The 14050-nt window shown below is 60.6% G+C and overlaps 1 protein-coding gene across 1 annotated transcript; it reads right to left on the bottom strand.

Moving 5' to 3' along the window:
- Positions 1-1151: 1151 nt before the first annotated feature.
- Positions 1152-6253, bottom strand: GPR37L1 (G protein-coupled receptor 37 like 1). The gene is made up of 2 exons (XM_050327093.1): positions 5458-6253; positions 1152-2439 (listed from the first exon to the last, which is right to left on the bottom strand). The coding sequence occupies exons 1-2, from the start codon at positions 6139-6141 to the stop codon at positions 1630-1632; spliced, it is 1494 nt and encodes a 497-aa protein (XP_050183050.1). The 5' UTR covers positions 6142-6253; the 3' UTR covers positions 1152-1629.
- Between the last annotated feature and the right edge of the window lie 7797 nt (positions 6254-14050).

Raw genomic sequence — 14050 nt, 5'->3', positions numbered from 1 at the left:
CCACCCATCCAGCCCTGCAGCAGCACAAGCCCAGCTTTGTTCGCCCTTGGCCCGGGCTCAGGACTGAGCTACGTGGACCAGGCACATGAGAGATGCTCCCCCTCACTGCCCCCACTGCCCTCAAACCCCCATGGGGACCCCGCTTGCCCCGAGGGGACACACGGGAGTTAAAGGCACGGCCTGGGCTCTGCACCCCACTGCATCCCTGTGCCAGGGTGAGACCCCTCTTCTCCCAAACTGTGGGACCCAGCGCTGGGTTGTTGGCAGGGGAGGGGGGGAGGAGGATGAAAGGAAAAACCCAGTTTTGTGCTCTCGGAAGAAAACTGGGGCTTTTGTTTCCCTGGAAACGGAGCTGTGAAAGCAAAGCCCGAGCGGAGCCCGGTGGGTGTTGTGCACAAAGCCCACAGTGAGCCCCTCGCTTTCACTGCCCGTAGCAACCGTCTCCCTTGCCCCGGCATTTCGGGGGCTGGGGCGGCTGCCAGCAGCTGGGACAAGGAGCTCTAACAGCTCCTGGTGGATGGGCAGCCATGACCAGCCTGCCCTCAGGCAGATCCACAACCCTGGCTGCTCCCCGAGCCACCACCCCCCGACTGCCCCAGAGAGGAGCCGTGGGCAGGGGGTGGATGTGGGGTTGGAAACCCTTATGTCCTGAGACCATCTCCCTGGACAGTCCTGTCCCTGCAGTGGGCAGGTGGATGAGGGCCAAGAGCCCTGCAGGGGACAGTGAGATGTGCTCACCCCAAGGCTCCCCAAGGGGCGGTGGTCCCACATCCCCCCCAGGCACTGCACAGCAGTCCTGCATAATGCAGGTAAGGAACCAGCTGCCTTGCAGGCTGTGGGGCACTGCAGCCCAGTGCTGGGCTGGCTGGGCTTTACTGGGACCAGTTCAAGTCCTAGAGACCACCCCAAAGCCTGATGCTTCAGAGGGAACCCTCCCACAGGCACCGCTCAGCATCACCCCAGAGGAGGGGGCAAAGGGGCCTTTCCTCACCTCCTGTACCTGCTGCCTGCCCTGGCAGAGCTGCTTCCCTGCCCTCAAGCCCCCTCAGCTGTTCATGCCCACCCCAGAGCCCCTCAGGTTTAGGGAAGGGCCATCCAAGGGGCTGCCGGGGCTCAGCCCGGCGGTGCCGGTGGCTGCAGGTGCGATGTGCTCTAGGTTACTGGTTTATTGAGCTCATACAGGGCACGGCTTGGATCCGTGGGATACAGTCACTGGGACCTTCTCCTACTGTGGAGGGGCTGACAGGAGGGGAGGGGACGGGACGAGGGCAGTTTGTGTTTGCTGTGTCCTCTGCGAGCCACCACGACCACCTCCGCGGTTTCAGATGGGACCTTTCCGGCACAATTCCATCTCCAGAGCAGCAGCCCCACAGAGCCCAGCCGGGCAGCCAGGACGGGAGGGTGCTGATGTCCTCACTGGCCTTTGGGCAGAGGCAAGAAGGTCACCGATGTAGCCACAGGGTCTCAAGCCCCACCTGCCCCAATGCTGGGTTTGGAGCCCACGGCGCAGCCCCCTGAGCCGTCTCTTCTGCTTCGTTCCACAATCCGGACACGGGCGCTAACGGCAAAACAACGTTTGGTCTTGGGAGGAGGTGGTGGAACGATCTCTACAGCTCCCCGGTGGCGCTTTTAGCACGGGGTGCCGAGGGCCAGGAGGGGTGGGGGGGTCTCCCGGGGCTTGTCGAAGAAGATGGAGGAGGACATCTCGGTTTTGAGCTTGCTGTCGGCGCTGCCCTCGCTGGAGGCGGTGTCGGGGCCGCAGCCCTCGCAGCAGCAGCAGCAGCAGTCCATGAAGGCCTGGCCCAGGGGACGGCAGAGGCACAGGAGCAGGACGGGCGTCACCGAGCACTTGAAGAACAGGAAGAACTGGTTGATGAGATTGAGCAGGTCCAAGGTCTGCTTGGACATGTCGGGGGACATGTAGGCCACCACGATGTTGCAGACGTTCTCGGGGGTGGTGCAGAGCCCGTAGATGACGGTCAGCGCGATGATGGTGCAGTTCAGGTGGCTCTCGCGCTGGCCGTGCTTGGTGCCCCGGCTCTCGCTCTTGTCGGTGCCGCGGATGCGGCGGGTCACCAGCTGGCAGCTGATGGTGAAGAGGATGGGCAGGCAGAAGTAGCAGCCGAAGTACCACCACATCCGAGCGTTCTGGTAGGTGAGCACCAGCGAGTAGACGGACTCGGGCAGGTTGGACGAGGGCTTCATGGTGCAGTACTCCGTCACCACGCCGTTCACGGGGGACGTGTCCTGCGCCAGCTGCCAGAGCAGGATCTCTGGCACCGACAGCGTCATGGAGCCCACCCAGATGACGGCCAGCTTGGCAATGATGGACTGGCACTGCTCGATGGGCCGGGTGCTGGCCTGGGGGCTGGTGGCCGCGTGGAACCTGTCGATGCCCAGGGCGCAGAGGCTGAAGGTGGTGACTCCCAGCGACGATACCTGGCGAGGGAGGAGGCAGAACAGGTGAGCCCTGCTGCAGGGACGTCACCAGGAGGTTGGCTCTACCAGGCCTGTGGCAAACCCCTGGCTACCCAAGACCACAACCCCTCCTCTGAGTTTGTAGGTAGGTCACAGCCTGTGGCTGCATCCCAGGGTTAGAGCCACTTTTCTGTGACTCTTGAAAGGACAGTGGATAAATATGTCCCCCAACCCATAGTCCCTGCCCAGCCCCCTTCTCTGCAGAAGGGAGAAACTTTGCTGGATGTTTGTCTGTCCAGCCAGCCAGAGTGGGAACAGCAGGATTGTCCCTTAGGCTCTTCCTCTATTCTAGATGGCTCTTGGAGAGGAAAAGCAGGAACCATCACACCCACCAGCACCTTCCCAGGGTTCCCAACCCCCCCCCACGCTGGCTTGTCCCTGCCCTGCTCTCCTCGGACAGGCCAAGAGAATTGAAGGCGCCGTTGTCCCAAATCAGCTTGGGGCAATTTCCGCTGCATTGAGAATGGCAGGAAAAACATCCCCTTTGCCAAAGGAGGAGGCCAAAGGAGGCAGAGGAATCTCTGTGGCTCTGGGAGGACTGGCCAGGCACCCAGGGTCACGATCAGCGTTCCCAGTCCCAGCCCCAGAGCTGGGAGCCAAGTCCCACAGCCCTTGGCCAGGACGATGGCAGAGTCACATGCTGGTGCCCCCAGTGCTGCGGCCATTCCTGGCCTCACGAAGCCATCAAACATCACCCTATGCTGAGGGACCTTCCCAGCACTCAGGAAAAGTCCCAGGGCTCCACGTGAGTGCCTGGGAAGCAGCCCAGAACGCTGCACCCCTTGGCCCCCCCCCAGCCTTTTCCTGGGTCTGGGGCTGGTCCCTCCAGCAGTTGATGGTGAGGGTGATGCCAGCACCGAGCAGCACCGTTGGTTATGCACAGCAACGTCTTCCCAGGCACAGCATCAGGGCACCAGCACAGCACCAACATCCTGCACTCAGCACCACCTCCCAGCATGTCCCAGCTCCTCTGCCCAAAGCCCAAAGCCACCCTGGGCACCCAGTACCCTGCTCTGCCCCATGGCCAGCACCCAGCACATTGGCCCAGTTCCCTCTCTCTCAGTGCTGCTGTGCTCCTGCCCCCTCCCTCCACACCCTTCCCCAGGCTCTTCTGTCTCTCCTGGTCCCCTGGGTCCTGCAGAGCACAGGATGCTCTCCAGTGCCCTGGCAGGGATGCAGCTGGTGCCACTGGTCAGCCCGAGCACATCCCTGCAGGTGGGCTGGCGCTGGGAGCCCGTGTAACCAGCTGTGCTCACAAAACCTGGCTCTGTGCCCCCCCAACAGGGCATTGGAGCAGCTACACAGGGAGGCCAGGGCATCCAGTTCTCCCAGCATCTGTCCAGTAGCCTCGGCCACTCAAGGTGGACGTGAACCATCGGCCTGCAGACAGGTCACCCTCTGATGGCTGACCCACATTTGGCTCTGTTGTTCCTGTGTTTCCCTGCTGCTCAGTCCCAGGTAAAGACCTGGAGCCCCTTTCTGCCTGTGCTTTGAGGGGCAGGAGGGAAGCACAGGCTGAGCAGGAGTAGCCCCCACACCAGCATCCCATCGTTCCCGTCCCTTCCTGCCTCCTCCAGTACCGAGCTGTCCCAGGAGCTCCCTGGTGCTGCTGAATCCCTGTGCCTGGTGGTGCCATCCCCAGGGTTCTCCCACAGGGACAGGGAGCCCGTGAGCAGATCGTGGCAGATCCTCCTCAGGACTGGGATCTGCTTTGGGGATATCAACCCTTCCCTTCCCATCCTTCCCCCGAGCACTGAGCCTGGTTGGGCACATTCCTGCCCCTCTCTGAGTGTGATGGAGGCCTGTGGTGGTGGAGGACAGGGATGGGGCAAACACTCCATTTAATGAGGGGCTGGGCTGGGCTTTGGAAAGGAGCAGGGACACAGTGAAGCAGGGGGGCTGCACTCAGCTCCCCCAGCAAACACCACATCCCCGTGCTGGGCTGTGCTGTGCAGGTTTGGGGCTGTGCCCAACAAGACACCCAGAGTGCGGGTCCATCACCCTGCACCCAGAGGCCTCAGTGGCATTGCTGGGGTCCCCTGCTAGGGCTGTGCACAGCCAGGGACCCCCGTGCCACTGCAGGTCCTGCACAAAAGCACTGGGGCACAGGCAGGTGACTGTCCATTGCCAGCAGGGCACGGAGCAGCTGAGGGCCCTGAACACTGGGGTGGATGCTCTGTGGGACAGGCTGGTCCTGAACCCCATCTGGTCTGACCAAGCCTGAGAGGGTCTCCAGCAACTTGACACTGTCTCTGAGCAGTTCCAGGTGTTTGCACCCTTTGATGAATGTTGACCCCACAGAACGAGCACAGGCAGGTTAGATCTGCCCCATAAGGGCACAGAGGGGCACAGCTGGACCCCAGGCTCCCCTGAGGATGATTTGTTTCCAGTGCAAGAGCAGGATCACTCCAAACCCTGCCATCTGAGGCCGTTTTGCTCATTCTGCTGTCTCCTGTGGCCTTCTCAGGAGGTGCCTGGCTCTCCCACGCTTGGCTTGAGGACAAACACAGATCTCAGGTCCCAAACCTAATTCCAGGGCTGTCCCACCACAGTGCTGCCCACCTGCACCCCCCTGCCTCAGGGCCACCCTCAGCAGCCCACAGGGGCCAGTTTCTGAGCCAGCACAGTGTGAGGCTGAGCCCCCAGGCTTGGGGGGGGTCAGGCTGGGACTGGGACAGAGAAATGGAGGGACCCTGTGGATAGAAGTGCCCATGGTGGCTGGACAACGGAGGGTCTAATGGGCTCCTCCCAGCCCTGGCAGAGCTGGTGCTGGCTGCAGAGCCTGAGGAATGGCCTGGGACAGAGGCAGAGGGAAGGTCACTATTGGGACTGTCCCTCAGCTCCTTGCCGTGCCTCACCGTGGGGGTCTCTGGAGCACAGTCCTTGTGCCAGGCCACCAGCAGCACACACTGCTCCAGAGCAGGAGGGAGGAGAGGAGCTGAGTCCTTGACCCCTCCAGGGCCCTGTGCAGCCCCTTACCTCCATGAAGGGCACAATGCGACAGGACACGTCCCCCAGCAGCCTCTTCTTGGTGATCTCATTGAAGATGACCACAGGCAGGCAGAAGAAGAGGATGAGGAAGTCCCAGAAAGCCAGGCTGGCCAGGATGGAGTTCCAGGCACTCTTCATGTAGTAGTTGTGCCACACGATGCACATCACGGAGAGATTGGCAATGATGCCCACGGCAAAGACGATGAGGGACAGGAACATCACGGCGTAGGCGCTGTAGGAGCTCTCGGTCACCGGGTACAGGGGGTTGTGGATTTGCAGCCGCTTGTCGGACACGGTGGTGAGGTTGGCTCGCGGCTCTAGCCTGTCCCTGTCCGTGGGGACCCCCGGCTGCTGCTCCGAGGGGTCTGTGCTGGATGGCAGCAGGGCCCTGGTGGGGTGCAGGCTGGCGGAGTTGAGGGGCCGCGGGAACTCCACCCGCACCCCCGGCACGTACTGCTGCACCGACTTGGAGTCCTCCTCCGTCCCCCGGCGAGACCTCTCCCTCATCACCGGCACCTCCGCGATGTCCTGGGAAACCGTGGGCAGGGTCCTGCCTCCCTCCGCACCCTGCCCGTGCTGGGGGCTGCCGGTCCCAGCCCCGCCTCGCATCCCCGCGGCCCCCGGGGCCAGCAGCAGCAGCAGCAGGAGGAGGAGAAGCGCCGGCGAAGGCATCGTGCCCCCGCGATGATCCCCGCACCCTCCGGGAGCGCGTGTGGCGGAGGCGGCGCAGCCCCCGGGGCTGCACGGGAGCTGTGTCCGGGCACAGCCGCTCGGTCCGGCTCCGGCCGCGGCTCTGGGCGCTCGGGGAGAGCTGGGCAGGATAAAGCGGCGGCGGGAGGGGGAGCCGGGCCCTCTGCTGGTCACCCACCGCCCGGGAGGTGGGACAGCGGCCAGGCTGGGCAGCTCCGCATCCCCCAGCATCCCCCAGCATCCCTCAGCATCCCCAGACATCTTCCCTGCATCCCACCGGCGTCCCTCCAGCGTGGCCCAGCATCCACCAAATACCCCCAAACAGCTTCCCAGCACGCCGACAAATCGCCCAGCATCCTCAAAACGTTCCCCAGCATCCTCCCAGCATCCCCCAGAAATCCCCCAGCATCCCCAAAACATTCCCCAGATTCTTCTCAGCATTCCCCCAACACCACTCGGCACCCCCAAAAAATCCCCCAGCATCCCCAAACTCCCCTTCACATCTCCCCAGCATCCCTCAGCATCCCTCAACTTCTCCCAATATCCCCCAACACCCCCTGGCATCCCTCAGCATCCCCAGAGCTCCTCCAGTATTCCCCAACATCCCCAAGCATCCCCCAACATCCCTGCAGAACAAGCCAGATGAGGGATATGCCCACGGCTTGGCACTGGGCATGGCCTGCTGAGCTCAGCTCTTCCCACGGGAGATCTCCCACTCTCTCCCTGGAGCAGGCAGCCCTCAGGAGTCCTGAGGTCTGGCACTGGGCACAGTGTGGCACATCTGGCACTGGGCACACCCCCTGCACACTCAGCCTGTACTCAGGGCTGCCTCCCCAGACCCATCATCTCTCTCCCACACCCATCATCTTTCCCTGTTTCCACCTCCTCTCCACATATCCAAGCTCCTCTGCTCTGTCCTTGTCTCCTGCTCCCCTACTTGTTATCCTTTTCTGTGCTGTCACCCCTTCCTCAGGCCTGTGGGACCAGAGGGACAGGGTGACATGCCCTGTGGCATGCAGGCAGCCTGGTGGGGATGGATGCCTGCCAGGCCTGGAGCTGCAGAGGTGCCCCACACCCAGGGAGCTCGAGGAGCGTGTCCCTGTCCTGCATGTGCCAGTAGCAGGGTCTGGGATGCCTCACCCCTGGCAGCCAGAGAACACCAACTTCCCCCTATCTGGGACCCCACTGCCATTTCCTTCTGGCACTGTGCCTGCTCCTCCCTGAGCCACAAGGGACTCTGGGCTGACGTCCCAGAGCGTGGGGAACATGGGCCTCCTGCTGCATCACTGGCAGCTGGGACAGCCAATTCCACCAGAGCCAGCACAGGGAAACCGAGTCCTGGGACTCAGAGGTTGCTCCTTCTAGAGGGTGTGTGTGTGTGACCACAGCTGGCAGGACATTGCTGGCAGAGTTTTCAGTGTGTGATGCAGGATGCTGATGACAGGGTGGCATGTCCCCTGCTCTGCTCAGAGTCACATTGTACTCAGCTGGCACTTGGTGCTCAGCCACCACAGCTGGGCTGGAAGAAACTCTGGTTGGGGGCAGAAGGAGCCTCTGCTCCCAGATCAGTGGGCTCAGCAAAGCACAAGCTCTTCATCACTCCTGCACTTGGAGCTGTTCCTCCGCTCTGTGTGTGACAATGAGGATCAGCCACGGCCACAGACGCTCTCCTTTCTCACACTGCTTCTGCAGCCAGGTGCTGCTCCCTGACTCTCAACAGTGCTCTGGATTGTGATCATCATTTGGAAACTTCCCATGAGAAAAAGAGGGGTTTAGCTCTGGCTGGGTTCTACAGGAGCAGACAGTGGCAATGCCTGAGGTCTGGCCTGGGGGCAGAGGAATCAGTGCCTCTCAGTGATCACTGGCCTGATCTTGGCACAGCCTGAGTGTGGCAGAGGAAGAACAGCTCAGCCTGAGCTCATTAACAGCCCAAAGATCCCACAGCACTGCTGTGGGCTGGCAATGGCTTCAGGTGCTCTGGCTGCAAGGACTCCAGGGGATCTGTCCCACACCTAAAATGAGCAAAGTCGTTTTACTTAGTGGAGAACAAACCCCAGAAAGAGCTGAGCTGTGTCCAGTTTGAATGGTGCATAGTGCTGTGCCCAGGTACAGGGGTGCCAGCAGAGCCAGGGCATGGGCAGCTTAGCCAGCCAAGCACTGCCAGTGATTTAATTGTGGTTAACTGAAAGATGGATAACTTGAACTTCCTCCTCACTGAACTCCCAATGCCAACCCCAGCTCCTGGCAAAGGCCAGGAAGGAGAAATGGTGGCATCAGTCCCCACATTATGCTCAGGGAGTGATGCCACCGCACCTTGGTGAGGCTTGGGGGAAAACCACGCTGTGCCAGTGGCCAGGATGGGCAGCTTGGCAGCCCCCAGCACACCCTGAACATCCTCCAACATCCCCCAGCGTGCCCCCGGCTTGCTGAGAGAGGGGCGAGCAGATGGCAGGGCTTGGGGCAGGAGAGGGGCAGGCTGAGGTCTTCCCTCAGTGACCGCATCAGCTCGGAGGAGGGAGCCCTTGGAGCGCTGCTCCCGGCAGGTGCTGGCAGCCAGGTGTTGTTCTGGAGCGAGCAGGAGCTATTTTTAGTTTCGTTTCATTTGCACAAGGGCCGGGTGTGTCATGGAGCTGCCTGGAGACAACAGCAGAGTTCACTGGGGCAAGGTGACACTTCAGAGGCACGGCAGTGACCTCGGGCTGGCTCTGTAACCCACAGAATCACCCTCCAAGATGCCTCTCTGAGATGCTTCTCTTCCTTCCCTCGCTCTGTCCAGGGGCTCTCAGTCAGTGAGGGTCCCTGGCTGTCCCCAAACTGGGGCCAGGCAGCCCCGAAGGCTATTTGGGAAATGCACATTCAGCTTCTCCAGCTCAAATTCACAGATGGGTGAGACTGTTTCTGGGGAGATGTGTGTTTTGCAGGCCTGCAATCTGGGAGGTCCTTCATCAGTGACCCAGGGGAGGTTTGTTCCTGCATTGCCCTTTCAGAGATTTCCTTTGACCATGGACAAGTCTGCATAAAAATCATACACTACCTAAGACCTGCATCCCCCCACCTTGGGGCACCCCCTCAGCAACACATTCCAAACCCTCTGACAGAAGAGGGACATGAGTCAGGAGACCTGTTCTGAGCCTGCCACCCCCTGCCCCTGCGGGTGCCCCTCACCCCATGGCACCTCACACGTGCCCCGTTGCTGGGGAGATTCGGGGCGTGCGAGGCCCAAATACCCCGTGGGGGGAGGAAAACGTTCCCTTTTGTTTCTACCAACAGTCTGACCGCGGGAGCAAAGCAACAACCAGGCTGGTACACGCCTGTTTGCCCGGGAAAGGAGGGAGAGGGCAGGGAGGGGACACGGTAAACACAGACGGCCGGTGCAGGAAGCCCAGCGCTCAGGTGGCTGCTGCTGGAGGGCTGTGGGTGGTGGGCACTGCCAAGGAACCTCCCCTGCAAAGCTGTGTCCTCTTGTCCTGAGTGCTGATACTCCCCTGGGACTTTCTAGCCCAGTGTCTGTGCCCACCCCAGCCCCCTGTCAGCTGTGTGTCTGCCCCACTCGGTCTGGGGGTTCCCATCAGTGTCCCAGTGGCACTGACCCTGCACCCTGCTGGGTTCCTCCATGAGGGTGATGATAGAACACGAGAGGGGGTCACAAAGGCTTCCTGCAGAGGCAAGGAGGGAGTCAGAGAAACTCACCCACCCCAGTCCCAGTCTTTATGTCATTGCTGCCCGGGGGGATGGTGTGCAATGGGAGCTGGGGATCTGGGGAGTGAAGCACCCTCAGGGTTTGACCAGCTGTTCCCACCACACCATGGTGCAGGCCAGAAGCCCTGGCAGGCTCTGGAGCTGCAGTTTCCCCTCCCCTGCTCTCTGGAGCTCGTGGAAAGCTGCTCCCATCTGACCATGCCACGCTGCACTGAGTCACTGCTGCCAGCACTGCCAGAGTGAACCCACAGCCCGTGGCCTTCCTGACCTCCTGCAGGATGCCAGCTCTGCTCCCGTGGGTGGGTTTCCCAGGGGTCACTGGTGTAAAGCACGACACGAACACTCAAACCCATTCTACAGCAGGAGAACCAAAACGACGATGGGATTTTCCTCGAGCCACAGCAGGAGGTGAGTTCCTGGGGCTGCCTCGCAGGGAGCACCACGGGGACGTCCAGGCACTCTGTGGGTCGGTGTCAGGATGCTGGATGCAGCCCTGAGTGTGCAGGGAAGTATTCTCAGCCCTGGGAGCAGGGGCTGTGCTTCTGTCTACACCGGGGAGTCATGTGTTCCAGGAGGAACTGAGAACCCACGGCAAGGTCAGCTTAGGGCAGAGGCAGTATTTTGCCATGGAACTGAATGGGAGATGGTGTGGAAGAAGCAAAAGGCCCTTGGGAGAGGCCCTGAGCTCTCCCCTGTGGTGGAGCCCCCTTGGTGATTCACCCCCAAGTTCCCTGTAAATGCACGAGACGTCACTAATGCAAAAGTGTGACTTGGACCAAAACCACTCCTAAGTTCAGTGTAGAAAACAAACCACCCTCCAGTTCACCACCTTTATTTCAGGATGAGTATTTCTCCACTTAGCTCAATTCAGTCTCTCTGGCTGTTGCAAGAAATCCTTCATTTTTCCCTGCTGTGGGTAAACCTCATTCTCCCTTGCTCCTGTGTCCATCAAACGCTGTGGCCAGGGCTCCAGTTGTTGTGTGGAGCTTGGGTTTGAGCGATGGATGCCCCCCAAACCCTGGGGAACGCCACCCTGGCGAAGGTGATGGGCTCACCCCCCCTGTTTCCTAGCACCACTCTTGCAATGCTTTGCCATCCCTGGCTGGTGTCAGTGAATCCCAGCTCCTCCTGAAGCCGTGGGAAATAATGTGCCCACAGAGCACCAGAGCCCAGAGCCGGGCACAGACCCTCAGCCATTCTCTGCTCCAGCCATTCCAGGGCTCAGAGCAAAGGTGAGGGTGATTTGTGCTTACCAGGAACTCTGTGGTTTGTGCTTCTTTGGAAAGCTACAAGGAAGGAGGTGGTGCCTGGGCAGTCTGTGCTTGGTGTGCTGCACCCCCCAAAAGGCTGCTGGGCTTCAAGGCTGGCAGCAGGGTGGGCCAGCAACGCAGCCCCCCGGGCAGGGGTCTGTGCCCAGCACTGAGCACAGGTGGGCCAGGAGCTTTGGGAGAGCCTGTGGTGCATGCAGGGGGTTCTTGTGTGCAGGCAGCCCCGCTCACAGGGGCTGCTGACTCCTTGGGAGTTGTGACCAGAAGTTTCTCTGCTGCAAGGGCTCCATTTAGAGACCTACAACCCATATTCATCGTCTCCACGGCCTCTTCTGGTCCCCCCACAGCTTGCCCTCAAACCAGAGAGCTCATCCTCACCATCCTGATCAGATACTGCCCATCCTGCATCCATGGGCAGCACCTGGCTGGGATGTGCTGAGCAACCCCAGAAAGGTCCTGTGCCAGAGCCTGTGCCACAGCTCATCCCTTCCTGTGGGGCCAGGGATCAATGCCAGGAGCTGGCAGCAGGCTGGGCAGAGGGACTGGGGGCACTGGTCCCCACTGATGCCCAGAGGTGGTTGGGGGACATGCTGAGGGAGCTCTGGGGGGGTCTTGCTCGTTTTTCACAGCCCTGGCAGTGGGAGGGTGCTGGGCACAGGGCCCAGACCCCTTGGCTATGCCCCCTCTGGCTGCCCAGGCTGTCCCACACACAGAGGGGCTGGTCCCCAACCCTCCAGTGGGGAACAGGTGACATTTGTCAGCCGCTGTGGGCTCCCCACCCTGGGTGGGGACAAAGGTCACCGTGCAGAAATTTCGGCTGCTGGCTGATGGAAAATTCCCTGCTCTGTGCACATGCAAATGAGGGCTCCCCTCCCTCCTCCGACCAGCAGGGCTGGGGGTTTTCCATACCACCTTCACTAAGGTCACCATCACACATGTTGGCCCCCCAAAAACCTGTCCCCCCCATTGGAGGTGTCCTGGTCGCAGGGCACACCTCTGTCCCCAGTTCAGCTCTTGCTACCCACAGCCTGCCCATGCTCTGAGGATATCCACAGACCAGGCTCAGGGAAGGGAGAAGAACAGGATGGTAATCTCCTTTAAAGATAATAATCTTTTAACATAATAACCTTTTAAGCCTTTACCTTAAAAGTCCTATTTTCCAGGGCTGTGGTACTGCCTGGCATGCTCCAAGGATGACACAGGGAGGGAAAAACCTCCCTACCAAACTCTGTGACCCTGCAGACTACCTGCCCTTTAAGATGCCCACATTTCAGCCAGGAGAACACAGCCACAGGTGGGAGAGATGTACTCCACTAGTGTTAGAGCTGCTCTACCCCAACCCCTGCAGCACCAGCCAGGCCAGTCACAAGCACAGAAGTGCGAGTGGCACCACCCATCCCAAGCTCCAGGACCTGCCACCTGCAGGGCAGAGGTGTTTGTTGGCTGTGTCTGTGGCAGCAGGGCAGAGAGAGGGAGAGGATGGAGAAAACCCCAGGCTCCCTGAGCAGTTTTCCCCGTGACTCAGTCCCACGAGGTGAGTTGCTCAGCGCCGAGTCTCTGACCCGCACGGCCTCCAGCCAGCGACCCACAGAGGGCTGGAGCTCCTCAGTGCCACAGCAAGGATTACCCCAGGTTCAGGTCAGGGGCTCCAATTAGGCCCCAAAACCAGTGGCCCTGAGTCACCAGGTGACGACACCCCGCTGGTATCTCCCAGGTGTGGCAATGTGACGGGTGACGCGAGGCCAGCGCCGAGGAGGTGGTGATGCAGCAGCAAGTGCAGCCTGGAGCTGACAGCACTCGTGACTGTAGGTGGGGGATGTCTCTGCTCTTCACAGCTTTGGGTAATCGCTGAGGAGCTGGTAAGACAGACCACTTAGCTGGCAGAGGTCCAAAATCTGCCGGGATTTGGGCTGTTGTGCCCCTGGAGAAGCTATCGAGCTCCAAGGAAGCCTCCTCACCCCTCTGTCCTGTCCCTGACAGTGTGGTCATGGGCATGGTCTGCTCTCTGCATGTCCTGACCATCTCACTGGGACCTTTCCTGCCCACTGCACTGAGTCAGAAGTGCCACCTGAGAAAAGGGACAGCCCTGGACCCCTCGTCTTCTTCTGGAGACCAGTGGCAGGACCTGAGTGAATGGCTGGAGCTGTGTCAGGGAAGGTTAGGCTGGATATTAGGAAAAGGTTCTTCCCCCAGAGGGTGTTTGGGCTCTGAACAGGCTCCCCAGTGCAGTGGTCACGGTCCCAAGGCTGCCAGAGCTCAAGGGGCATTTGGACAACGCTCTCAGAGACATGGTGGGATTGTTGGAGTCTCTGTTCAGGGCCAGGAGTTGGACTGGATGATCCTTGTGGGTCCCTTCCAATGCAGCAGCCAGCAACCCAGGGCCAGCTGCAATCTCAGCACACTCCTGGGGTCTCTTTGTGCTTGGGGTAGATGGTCTCTTGATCCTGCAGGGGTGTCTTAAGCCTGTGGTCCTAATCACAGCCAGGCAGGTGACTGTGTCCTACCCAGACTGGCAGGTGTGTCCCTCCTGTCTGGGACACTCAGAACACAAAACAATGTCTCTGTTCTCCCTCTATAGCAGCAATCCTGGGGCTGCCAGTGGGGAGCAAGGGCAGAGGGGGCAGTGGGAGAGTAGGATCCAAATGGCAATACCCTGTGACATCATGTGGCAAAGCTCTGCAGGATTTCTAGCACCTCACATCCCTGTGTCCGTGGGGTGCTGAGAGAGCCCCAAAGAAGGGAGGGGAGAGCAGGGGGCCAGTGCTGAGCAGAGCCAGTGGGACACAGCCAGGCTGCTCCCGCCCCACGTGCCTGTGCTCTGGTGAGCTCATGGCTGTGGACGTAGGAAACCCACAAAATGGAATATCTGGGCCATCTTCCCACTCCCAGTGCGTGGCAGGCCTGCAGATAAGATACCACAGGCA

Source organism: Myiozetetes cayanensis, unplaced genomic scaffold (assembly GCF_022539395.1).
Source record: "Myiozetetes cayanensis isolate MyiCay16 unplaced genomic scaffold, myiCay2020 scf32, whole genome shotgun sequence".
Lineage (NCBI taxonomy): Eukaryota > Metazoa > Chordata > Aves > Passeriformes > Tyrannidae > Myiozetetes > Myiozetetes cayanensis.
Note: the sequence above shows the minus strand (reverse complement) of the source record. Positions and strands in the feature narration are given on the sequence as shown.